Here is a 12904-nt window from a genome sequence, read left to right on the forward strand (position 1 = left end):
TCTCTCTCTCTCTCTCTCTCTCTCTCTCTCTCTCTCTCTCTCTCTCTCTCTCTGTGTCGCTTACATAAACACAGCTGTGTCTCTTATATTCCCTCAGCGATGGTTAGCCACCACGACCGGAGGAAATAAATGGAATAAATATATTATTTATCCCCTCACACACACACCAAAAGTTCAAAATCTGAATTTTATCACAATGAGGTATCAATATTTTAGGAGTTGTTGGTGCTGCAACCTGCAAATGGCACCAAAACAGCGCAGAGACCGGGGAGCAGAGTGGTCCCCAGCCCCCGCCCTCCACTACTGCTCCCAGGGGGAAGAGTTTATATGAAGATGTTGCTCCAGATACTAGCTGGTATCCTAGTTAATAAGGTGTTAGTTGTGATATGCTGTCTATATGCATCATCATACCCCGCTGGTTCCCAGCTGTACTGTATATGAACTTTGCTCACTTTCATATCACAGCCGGGCAAACGGACATAGAGTGAAATGAACTTTAGATCTCCCGGGCGACGTTATGTCATGTAATTTAATTTTACTTACTCAAAGGCATTTTATATTATCTAAAAATAAAATCCGGGCAATCAAACACTTACCCCGAAGTTGTTGAAATGGTCCAACTTTTCAGAATGTCAACAGAACATCTGTCTGTGTTCTGGGCGCCGACATTTTGAATCAAATGCAGCTCAGAGTGATTAGAACGTACAATGTGTTATTTTCACTCAAAGCTGCATTTGATTCAACATTCGATTCGATTCGATTCGATTAGATTTGATTCGATTACAATTTATTGTCATTATAAAGCACACAGTACAGTACAATGAAAAGAAGTTTGGCATCCAACCAGAGTGCAAATGTAACAGTAAAGTGCAATAGTGATATACAATGTACAGGTGATTAAACTGGGTAAAATATTAATTAGTACTACTGGAGTTGTAATACCAATATGTAGAGTGATACAGGTATGAAGACAATAATGGTCGTAGTCATACTGGCCAACAGTGTAACCAGTACGAGTAGTTACAGTAAGGGATATGTACAGGTCTCGCTATCTGTCTCCCTCTCTCTCTCTCTCTCTCTCTCTCTCTCTCTCTCTCTCTCTCTCTCTCTCTCTCTCTCTCTCTCTCTCTCTCTCTCTCTCTCTCTCTCTCTCTCTCTCTCTCTCTCTCTTTCTCTCTCTGTGTCTCTATCTACCTCTGTCTCTCTCTCCCCTTATTTATTTGACCCTCTTATTTTTAAAGGTAAGTTTGATATGATATTTCTGGATCTTGAGTCATATTTGATCTGCAATGTATCGTCTGAAAGTTGGATCTGAATCAGTACAGGCTTGCGCACCACTACTAGATGTACGATAATTATCACATTTGTACAATAAAGTTCCCTGTTCTCATTCTAGCAGCCTCTATACCTCTCTGTTTCAGTCCTGTTCTCAATGGGTTTCTGTACCTGTAACGAGCAAGCTGCTTTTATTGTACAAATGTGATCATTATCATACATATAGTAGCAGCAAGCCTGTACTGTCAAACGAAATTCAGATCCAACTTTCAGACGATACATTGCAGATCAAATATGACTGAAGATCCAGAAATATCATATCAAACTTACCTTTAAAAATGTTGTCAGAAACATATTTTAGGTTAAACTTTAGGTAGAAAAGAGAATTTACATGCCGTCTTGTACACACAGATTTGATCAAGATATCTTCACACGCACATACACACATGTGCAGTGAATGGCTTGTTTCAAGAGGGAGGGTTCTTGTCACAGCTGAACTGCAGAAAAGGCACAATGCACATATTTAACATGTTCTCAGTGTTGGGACAACCCCTCATTCTGAAAGAACAACGCAACATACAGGAAAATGCACTTTTCACAATAGGTCCCCTTTAGGTCAATGTTGTTCTTCCAAGTGCACTCCCAAGCATGTGTGTAGCTGGCAACTCTATACATAATTAAACAGACTATTTCAAATATTACCATGGAAACTAAACTTAAAGGGATATTTCTCTTTAGTAGAACTTCTATCTAAAGTAATCTACTAGTAAACTAGTGACTAGTGACCACTGCTGCTGCTTCCTTCCAGGTACCAGGCTCCTCATTCACTTCCATTCATTTTGAGGACAAAGTCTATATATAATACTTCTGAAGTATTAACAAACTATACAGCAATATTATTCTGATATATTATTTTCTGAGTCAAAGGTATGCCTACTTGACTTCCAGCAAGGAAGCAGGTAACCATGGTAACCATGGTAACCTAGGGGTGGAACGGTTCACAAAATCTACGGTTCGGTTCATATCACGGTTTTGGTGTCACGGTTTGCGGTTCGGTTCGGTATATGTTTTTTTTTTTGTTGTTTTTTTTTAACACTCCAAAAATACCATACATCAGCATAAGATATATAGCCTAAAAATAATCCAACTTTTCCGTTATTCTCAAGGACGTACAGTAGTCATGCAAAAACTGAAAGAATGAGGCAGTTTGACATCAGGCACATTATTTTGACAGTGACGGTTAGAGCTACGAGAGAGAGGGGAGGCATTGCTGATGCTTCTCATTTATTTGGTAAAAAAAAGGTTTGGCACACAAAGACCAAACTGACTGAAAAATATAGGCAACATTAAGTTTAGTATTAACTTAGTGCAAACAAACAAAATAATTAAACCTTTCTATTTTTGTGGCCACATTATAGCAAAGCCCATCAACATAAAGTATGCATATGCTCAACCAGCACTAGACTTTCTTATCAAAAAGGAAAAGTCACTGTGTTATTTAAAATAAATAAATCATGTGTACTAAATATATATTTACTTTTGAATTGCATGAAATATTATGAAGTATTCTCTTATGCCGCTTTCCACTGCATTGTACCTAATCGACTCGACTCGCTTTAGCTTTAGTGTCTTGGATGCCGTATTTGAAGTGACGTCACACAAGGAAGTAAATAGTCAACAGTAACACTGCGTTGGAAGGAGAAGCCCTGATGATATAATATAAACCAACAGCCAATAAATGTGAAGTTATCTTTGAACCTCTGTTGTCAAGCGTCGTCAATATTAGGTATGCACCGATCCGATATTGGTATCGGTATCGGCCGCCGATATCAGTAAAATAGCTGGATCGGGTATGGGTAAAAAAATATATATATTGGATTTCATTTTTTTATTATTATTTTTTTTATTAATAAATAAAATAAGAAATAACCATTCAGTACATTTATATCTATGTGTTAATTTGTTACATTTAGTTTCACTAAGTTAGGAAAGTAATGTTTTAAGTCAAGCCTGATGTTGCCTTGCACAAAAGAATGATCCCAGTCTCTTCCACACAGTTTAGGCATACAGTTTATTAATTGAATGAATGAAGTTTATTTTCTGTCTTTGTTTACAACAAATCAAAAACACTAACGTTAGTTGGAATTGTCCTATGGCGTATGAAAAATAGCTTATGATTATAAACATGCCTAGGCTTAAATATCACCTAACCAAGCTTACCTGATGCTTCTTTGGAAGAGAAATTGTTGGGTGAATATGTCGTTGTATGTGTTCATCAGAGCGCTTCTTCTAATGAGGCAGCGTGTCTTCTAATTAGATGCATCAATACATTGTTTTCGAGTCGTAGCCTTGATGCTTGCTGAAACTAAAATAAAAAATATTTATATTTTGTTCAGACTGAACACTGATATATCAACCAGAGAATGCCAAATAAAACAACTATCCATACACGCTGATGATGCTCCATGTTCAATCCTTTTTTGTGATTTGTGTATTGTGTGGGGAAGAAAAATCAGAGGGAAGACCATCAAAATTCCCAGAAAAATCTGACCAATGAGAGAACAGTTTGCTGTGTGGCGTTTGTTTACAAGTGTGAACACAAACCGAACCAAGGGGCAAGTGCAACATTGTATCATATTAGTCCCTGAATCAGAACAAAGCATACGAACTACAGGTGTGAAAACGCCCTTACCGAACACATAAAAAGCATGCTAAAGTATATAAAGTATACATTCAGAAAATATACTTTTTTGACTTGGGCAATAATATCAATGCTTGTTAGTATCCATTTGTTGACAGGGCCTCATGCATTATTGTCCCATAGATTGTAAAAAAAAACATTTTAAACGTCATTCCTTCCTATTCTTCTTGTTTGCCTCTAGCCGGTGGATTATGAGTTGACGCGCTCCTTCATGCTAACCGTGGTGGCGGAGAACGAGATCCCCCTGGCGCGCGGGATCCACCTGCCGCGCCAGTCCACCGCTACCGTGTCCGTGCGCATCATGGACGTCAACGAGAGCCCTGAGTTCTCCCCCAACCCCAAGTCCATCAAGCTGGAGGAGGGCCTGCCTGCCCGCTCCCTCCTCACCAGCTTCACGGCCCAGGACCCGGACCGATACATGAGGCAGAGCATACGGTAACTTTAACCCCTCACTATTTAACCCTTTCACTGCCGCACTACCAAAGGGTTAACCCTTTCACTGCGACAATACAGAAGGTTAACCCTTTCACTGCCACACGACAAAGGGGTAATCCTTTCACTACCACACTACAGAAGGTTAACCCTTTACTATCACACTAGTAGTGTGGTAGTGAAAGGGTTAAAGGAACATTCCAACATCATGAGAAGTTACTTCTCCAAACTCAGACAAGAAGATAGATATTGATTTCCTCGCATTCAGATAAGAAGATAAATACCAATTTCTTCTCTGTGCGTTCAGTAGAAAGCTATGCGGCTGCAAGTAAGCCTAGCTTAGCACACATGAATGAAGGTGGATATGGACCAGCTAGCCTAGCTTAAAACACCAAGAGAGGTGTTTTTGGCCAACAACATTCATTTGTGCTAAGCTAGGCTAGCTTGCAGCCTGATAGCATTCTACTGAACGCACAGAGAAGAAATTGGTATTTATCTTCTTATCTGACTCTGGAGAAGACGGTAAGTGTAACTGAGGGGTACAATTCCCTGACTGTATTGATAAGTATGGTATCATTAAACCACTACCGCTTTATGTACTTTAATTACTGGCCATACAGTACACGATATATGAATATGATGAACACTTCCCACAATGAAATCGGTTCCAGTCAAAGGTATTAATCAAGTATTTAATGGAGCAAAAGGTACATAGGATACTTTACATTATTCTTTGAATGCACTTGTAAGGCAAAGGAGTATGCGTAGGCAAATCAATAACGAATGTCCATTCTCTGGTTACGCAGGAGGTAATTATACAACCTGAATCTGAGGGAATTATATCTATGGTGCACTAGTAATATAGCGGAAGATACTGGAAGGGGTTCCCACTGGTTGTAAGCCAGCAGGGGGGGTAGAAGATCTGTCGGTAGTAGGACGTCTGGTCAACGATGACTAGGGAGACTTCAGGTACAGAAGCCGGTGCAGTAGCCTCTTGATCCACAGACGAATACAGCTTGGTTCTCTTGTAGACTGTAGCTCCACAGGGAAGAAAGCTAGGCGGCCTCAGGCTCTCTGAGCGCCGACTCGACTTGACTCCTCTCGGGGTAAATCCAACACGTGCAGCGTTGGCTGGTTCTCCGCTCCATAAATCACAAGGCCAAAGCAAATATATTCCAGCCGCAAAGGGCTATGTAGTCGTCGGGTAGATTAATCCAGTGTACATGTCCATACGGCTCTCGCCTAGGTCTCCTCGGGTGAAAGCGCCATGCGGTCGGCCCAGCCTGGATAAGAACTCTAGCTAATACGAGAAAGCGTTGGAGATGCTGGTCACTGTAGAATTCTAACCGCACGATACACTATACACAAATAGACTATTAAAGACTCAATAGAAATATGTCGCACTCGACGGTATAGCGCCAAACTCTGACAATTCAGTTATTAATTCGCACGCGGTCTCGATGCTCTATTCTGAGGCCAAACAGGCCATACTTCACCGCACGTTGTATCGTGGGTGAGGCTTCAACTTATCGGTAACATGCTAAGGAAGGTAAGGGTACGGAGGGTAAGGAGGTAAGGGGCTTCTACATTCACCTGCGCCGTATTTATATGCACGGTGCACAAACTAGTTCCACTCTCATTTCTGTCGCGTATCCCTGGGCAAGGGCGGGCATGTCCAGACACATCTTGACGGTGACTTTGAACCTGGCTCCGGAGGCCGGTCCCTGGCGCCGGTGGACCGCTGTCCAATAGGAGAATGAACTATTATGGTCTGGGCTAAAGGGATATTCCGTGTATATGTACAAGGAATATACAGGGGATATCAAACGATATACAAATACTATGCAATATATATCAATAAATAAATATATATATTCGGTTTAATCTGATCCTTTGTAACAGCCGCCCCCTAATTAGTCCCACCTAATTAGCTAAGCAGAGACAGATTAACCGCACTGTCCACTACTCAATGTCTGCTGTGAGGGGTCTGTCAGTTCACAAAGTCATGGGGTCATGGTCGTCATCGATGGTATCGGGGAGCCTTGGCAGTTCTATTAGCCTCGCCACGGGTCGGGTGTAGGTCCGCCCTTGGACGAGCACTTCGGCTGCTCGGACCTTTCCGTCGGCACCGGTGATCACTTTGCTTACGCGGCCAGCCGGCCACATAGCTCGGGGTAGTGACTGGTCGATAATCATGACGACTGTTCCTTCTGTCAAATTGTCTCTCTCTTTCACCCATTTCTGGCGGGTCTGTAGAGACGGTAGGTAGTGGAGTAGGAAGCTGTTCCAAAACTTGTCAGCCAGTACTTGACTGTACCTCCACATTCTTCGGCCGTTCGCTTCTTCAGGCCTGTACATTGTCTGTGGTAGCGCGGGGTCCAGCCGCCCCATCAAGAGTGTGTTGGGGGTGACTGGGTCGACATCTGCTACATCACTTGAGACGTAACCGAGGGGCTTTGAGTTCAATAATCCCTCGATCTCCGTGAGGACTGTCATTAAGACTTCTTCCGCCACGGTCTGGGCCCCAAGCACGGCGTACAGGGCTGTCTTTATTGAACGTACTTCTCGTTCCCAAGTTCCACCGAAGTGAGGTGCGTTCGGGGGATTAAACTGGAAGTCAATCTGGTATGGAGCGAGGTGGGTCTTAAGTTCTGGGCCCATAGCTTGGAAGCTCTCTCTCAGCTCTCTTTCTCCGCCTTTGAAGTTTGTCCCGTGATCAGACAACAATATAGACGGTTTGCCTTTCCGCGATGTGAATCTTCGGAAGGCCATAAGGAATGAGTCTGTGCTCATGGTTGGAAGGAGTTCTATATGCATCGCTCGGGTGGTCATGCATTTGAATACAATACCCCACCGCTTCTCGGTGCCTCTTCCTTTCTTTATATACAGCGGGCCGAAACAGTCCATACCGGTGGAGTGAAAGGGCTTGTCGCCGAGTCGGAGGCGACAGGGAGGTAGGTCAGCCATCCGGGGTATACTGGGCTGCGCTCGCCACTTACGACAGTCTAGACAGGTTCGCTGGAAGCGCCGCACTGCTTCTCTCCCTTGCAGTATCCAATAACGACGTCTGATCTCCGCGAAGACTCTCTCTGCCCCGGCGTGATGCACATCCTCGTCGTATTTCTTTATGATCAGCTCTGTGACCTTGTGTCGGCTGTTTAAGACTATCGGGTACTTGACGTCATCCGGTAAGTCTGGGGCTCTCCGCAAACGACCACCCACTCTGATGAGACCATGGGCGTCGCTCTCGGGGGCTAGGTGGAGCAGTCTGCTGTCTGATGGGACGGGCTTTGCTCCCTGTAGACAGTCTAGCTCATCGGGGAACGAGTCTCTCTGGGCTTGTTGTAGTAGAAGAAGTTCCGCTTCTTCGTAGTCAGCTGCAGTAATGTCAGTAGTGAGCTGAACCTCTGGGTGGTGCCACGGGAATGTCTTTAGCTGCGCACTCTCTAGGGTGAGGCAATCGTCTATGTCGGGGTCTGTGGAGACAAGTGTGTTCAATCCACAGAACATAGATTTCTTGTTTTCTGCCTCCTCTTCACTCGCTTCCCGTGGGGTGGGTGTAGGCCACTCTTCTTCCGGGAGCTTGAGGAACTCTGCCCCGTCACTGTATAGGTTGTGACGGGTGAGGTCATCCAGGGACATTCCCCGGGTGATGACGTCAGCTGGGTTGTGTTTTGTGTCCACATACCTCCAGCTTGCTACTTCTGTTAAATCTTGAATCTCTGTGACTCTGACTCCCACGAAGACCTTGTATCTGCACGAATCAGACCGGATCCATGTGAGTACTGTCGTGGAGTCTGACCACAAGATTGTTCTTTGCACCGGAATGGTGAGTTCACGTTGGATTAACGTGGCGAGTTGCGCTCCTGCTAGGGCTGCGCAGAGCTCTAGACGCGGGATAGATTGTTGCTTTCGTGGGGCTATTCTTGAGCGAGCCAGGATGAAGGCAGTATGTATTTCTCCTCCCTCCTCTCGGGCACGCAAGTAGGCCACCGAGCCGTAGGCTACTTCGGAGGCGTCGCTGAAGACGTGCAGGTCCATCTGGCACGTCTCCGGCCTCACTGTGGGTGGGAAGTAGCTGCGGCGTATGTTAACACCTGGGAGTGAGCTGAGTTCCGTCTCCCACTCTCTCCATGTGGATGCAAGGTGTTCGGGTATGGGGTCGTCCCAGCCCTGGTCCTTGTCCCATAACGCTCTTACAATCATCTTTGCCCTGGTGGTGTAAGGTAGAATACATCCCAACGGGTCATATTGTCTGGCGAGTGTTCTGTATACACTCCGTCTGGTGGTCGGTAGTGCAGTCGACCTTCCCTGCTCCTTGGTCAGGGGTGTGTGTTTATAATGGAGCGAGTCTGTTTTGAAGCGCCAGACTAGTCCTAATGTCATTTCTTGGGCTTCTCCTGGGATGGTCGCCATCCAGGTCTCGCTGCTTGCTGCCTTGTCCTCGGGGGAGAGGCTGCGCAATACTTGCGGGTCGCTGCTGGCCCACTGCCTGAGATCAAAGCCGCCTTTGATCAGGGAGGCGCGGAGCTTGAGTAGAAGGGCCTCGGCTTCTTCTGGCGTCGAGACGCTTTGCAGACAGTTGTCCACGTAGAAACTATTTTCTACACTTTTTCGGACCTCTTCATCAGCTGCTGGGTCCTCTGCGACGTGTTTTTGCAGTGCAAACGTAGCACAGCATGGGCTGCATGTGGTTCCGAAAGGGAGGACTTCCCATTGATAGATGGCTGGTTGCTCATCCCCGATCCTCTCTCTCCATAGGAACCGCAGCAGGGGCTTGTCCTCTGGGGAGAGGCTGCGCAATACTGGGGGGTCGCTGCTGGCCCGCTGCCGGAGATCAAAGCCGTCTTTGATCAGGGAGGCGCGGAGCAGCGCACGACGTCGCCAGTCAATTTTCTTTATGTGTCCCGCTGTGATTCGCTTGTTAATCTCAGCGCGGTACACAGTCTCTTGAGCGGGGTCTCTGGCTAGGCGCCGCTCTGTGTTCAATAGATACCGCTCTGTCGCTTCTTTTGGGGCGTGGAAGGTGGGCATACCCTCTCGCCTCAAGAGTGGAGTTGCGTATCTCATCACTCCGTTGACTTTGACTCTCTTTGTCCCTTGCTCGAGGAGTGCTATGGCGTAAATGTCTTCCTTGGAGCGAATGTCTTTCTTTTCGTTCTTAAAGGGCATTGTCTCTAGTGTCCATAGCCTCTCGACATGCTGTAGGAGGGTGGTGTCTTCTTCTGTCACTCTGGAGTGGAGGCAGTTAGTGGCTGCTGTTCGGTTAAGAGACTTAGCGAGGGGGCCTTGTAATGTCCATCCTAGGCGGGTCTCGACTGCTGCAGGACAGCCTCTGGGCCCTGTGTGGACCCGGTCTATCGGGACTATGAGGTCTGCATGGTCGGAGCCTATCAGCAGGGTCGGGGTGGCACCGTCTATGAGCGGGATAGGTAGTTGACGCAGGTGCACATATTTATCCATCAGCTTGGCGATGGGGTAGGTGTACTGCGACAGGCCTATTTCTTGGCTGGTGAAAGCATTAGTAATCCTATACCGTCTCTCTGGCTGCCCGCTTGCTGCGATAGTGAAGGAGACATTCTCGCCCTTTATCGTCTTTAGATCTCTTCTTATTGTCCGAATCGTCATCTGGTTTTCGCTCCCCCGCAGCCCCAGCTGGGCCGCAGCGGATGCGAGGAGAAGGGTCTTCTCTGACCCGTCGTCAAGGACGGCGTAAGTGTCCATGACCTTGTCTTGGTAACTCAGTGTTATGCGGACCACCTTTAAGAGCACTCGGGCGCCCCCGCTGCTGGCGGGGTCAATGTACATAACACTTGCCTTTGTGCTGCTTGAGGGTGCAGGCTTTCTTCTGTTACTGTCGTGTAGGACATCTAGGTGGGCTCCGTCACACCGACTACACCTCTTCTTTAGGCGGCACTCGGCTGCCATGTGACTGCGCGCACATCGGTAACAGCGTCGGTTGGACTTTATCCATTGACCCACTTCATCGGCGGTCATCTTCTTGAATGTGTCACATTGTGACAACCAGTGTTCTTTCTCGCAGTACGGGCACACCATCTTCCACTTCTCTTTCATCGAGGGGGTACTGTGGTTCTTGCTGCTCAGTACTGGTTCTGATTGGTGCATGACGGTCACCAATCTTCGGCCATCGTTTGCTCTCCTAGGTCCCTCTCTGGAGCTTGGGGTGCTCCGCATGAACGTATCCAACCGTAGGCTGTTGACTTCTCTCGCTAGGAAGTCGGCTAGGTCTAGGAGGGATGGCTCGGGACCGTTAGGATCACGGTGGTCTCTTTGCCGCCTGAAGCGCTCTTGTCGGGCGGGCGGAAGCTTCTCTAAAATCCTCTCGACATTAGAGTTCGCGTACAGTTCGTGCATACCCTTTTCTCTTTGCGCCCCCAGCATCCCTACCAGGGATTGTACCTTGATAGACAGGTCATCTAGTGAGCGATTGTCTGTGGCTGGGGGTAGGCGATCAATATGCCTTATCTCTTGTATTACGTAATCCCATATACGTCCATATCTTTGGTCGAGTGCTGCTAGAGCCGCTGTGTATGGGGTAGTAGAGGTGGCATAGGCCAGCGCTATATTGTGCGCTCGGGGCACCTTGAGGTGCTTCAGTAGGATAGCATACTTGTACGGTTCGTCAGTTACATCGGACATCATTGTCTCTAGGCACATTCGTAGCTCGGTGTACTGTGCTCTGTTCTCGTGGGTGAAGTCCGGAAACGTCGGTGTGCCAATGTATGATGCCATGGATGGCTGGCACATCGGTGAGCGTTGGAAGAGAGGCCTCCTAGGCGAGTCTCCTCTTACGCCTCTTGGTGGGCTGGTACCTGCTGGGTACCATGGCCCGCGTATCCAGGTGCTATTCCTCGGGGCTGGTCGTGCGTCAAGCTCACCCGTGAATTGAGTCGGGGGTCTGTAGCGCAGAGCCGCGGGGGTAGAGCCTGGGCTGTACTGGACCTCCTGGTCCTGTGGAGTCCTGTGCTGCTGTCGGGCTTGACTCTCCTCCTCTCCCTCTTCTTCTTGCTCTGGCAGGTCCTCTAGATCCTGTAGTCGTCTATTTAGCCTCTCCGCGGTGTAGACCGTTTCTTCCTTGTAGCTGGTCCTCGCGTGGACCGGTCGGGGAAGGAGTTCGGAGGGGGGTATAGGCTCTCTCTGGTGGTCGGGCTCAGGGTCGTTTGATCGGGTAGGGGAGGGTGCCCTTGACCCGTGTCTTGACGAGGCCCTGGAACCCCGTGCGGAGGGAGGGGGTGTCGCCCTGGCGATCAGCTGCTCCATTATCTGCGCTTGTAATCGGTCGCGCTCGACTTCGCGCTTGGTGAGAGCGATGTTGCGCTCTGCTTCTCTTTGGGCACCGGCAGCGGCGCGCTGGGCTTCGGCGGCGGCGCGCTCTGCTTCTCTTTGGGCACCGGCAGCGGCGCGCTGGGCTTCGGCGGCGGCGCGCTCTGCTTCGGCGGCGGCGCGCTCTGCTTCGGCCCGGTCTCTTACCATATTCTCTTCCGTCTGAAGGCGTCTAATCTCTAGACGTATACGATCTTCGTCGCTCCGTTGCTGTGCTTGAAGGCGTTCTCTTTCCATGGAAGAATGTTCGCGCTCGCTAAGCATCTGTGCTTGGAGTCGATCGCGCTCTGTAGAGGCTGCTAGGCTGGCGAGGAATGCCTGTGCCAGCATCTTGTCCGCCCCGCTGGGGGAAGACGCTGGTTGAGGTGATCCGCTCCTGGCAGTACTCGTTGGAGATCTGTTCTCCTGTGGCGAGTCCTGGAGATCCATCTCCTGGGTGCTCTCCTCTTCTTGTAACGGGTAGAGTTCCATCCCTGGAGAGCTGTCTTTATCCCACTAGAACCCACTAGGGCCTCTATTGGCGGGGTAACCTGGGCGATAGGGTCGGACATAATTTTACTATCTACTTTTTCCGCGTTTACCGTCTGTAGAAGGCTAGGTAGTATACTGGCAACGTAATCCTCTAAGTACTGAGGTGTCTGCCGTCTACGCTGCGGGCGATCTACTTTAGGAGAACCGTTTTGTGGAGTGTTCATCATAGGCCATGTCAATATTAATACCACTATATTAATATTACACTAGTTACCATCCGGCTCGAAGGACCAATTGTAACTGAGGGGTACAATTCCCTGACTGTATTGATAAGTATGGTATCATTAAACCACTACCGCTTTATGTACTTTAATTACTGGCCATACAGTACACGATATATGAATATGATGAACACTTCCCACAATGAAATCGGTTCCAGTCAAAGGTATTAATCAAGTATTTAATGGAGCAAAAGGTACATAGGATACTTTACATTATTCTTTGAATGCACTTGTAAGGCAAAGGAGTATGCGTAGGCAAATCAATAACGAATGTCCATTCTCTGGTTACGCAGGAGGTAATTATACAACCTGAATCTGAGGGAATTATATCTATGGTGCACTAGTAATATAGCGGAAGATACTGGAAGGGGTTCCCACTGGTTGTAAGCCAGCAGGGGGG

The 12904-nt window shown here is 47.6% G+C and overlaps 1 protein-coding gene across 1 annotated transcript in view; it reads left to right on the forward strand.

The window, feature by feature from the left end:
• The window catches only part of LOC311224570 (cadherin-2-like), a gene marked incomplete at its 3' end in the record, with an annotated part of 162386 nt that overhangs the window by 110530 nt on the left and 38952 nt on the right, over positions 1-12904 (forward strand). Inside the window, exon 10 of the mRNA XM_084309605.1 lies at positions 4158-4411. Within this exon, the coding sequence (XP_084165731.1) occupies positions 4158-4411 (254 nt within the window). The remainder of the gene's footprint in view (positions 1-4157; positions 4412-12904) is intronic.

The sequence above is a fragment of the Notolepis coatsorum genome, assembly GCF_963971535.1.
Source record: "Notolepis coatsorum genome assembly, chromosome: 3".
NCBI lineage: Eukaryota > Metazoa > Chordata > Actinopteri > Aulopiformes > Paralepididae > Notolepis > Notolepis coatsorum.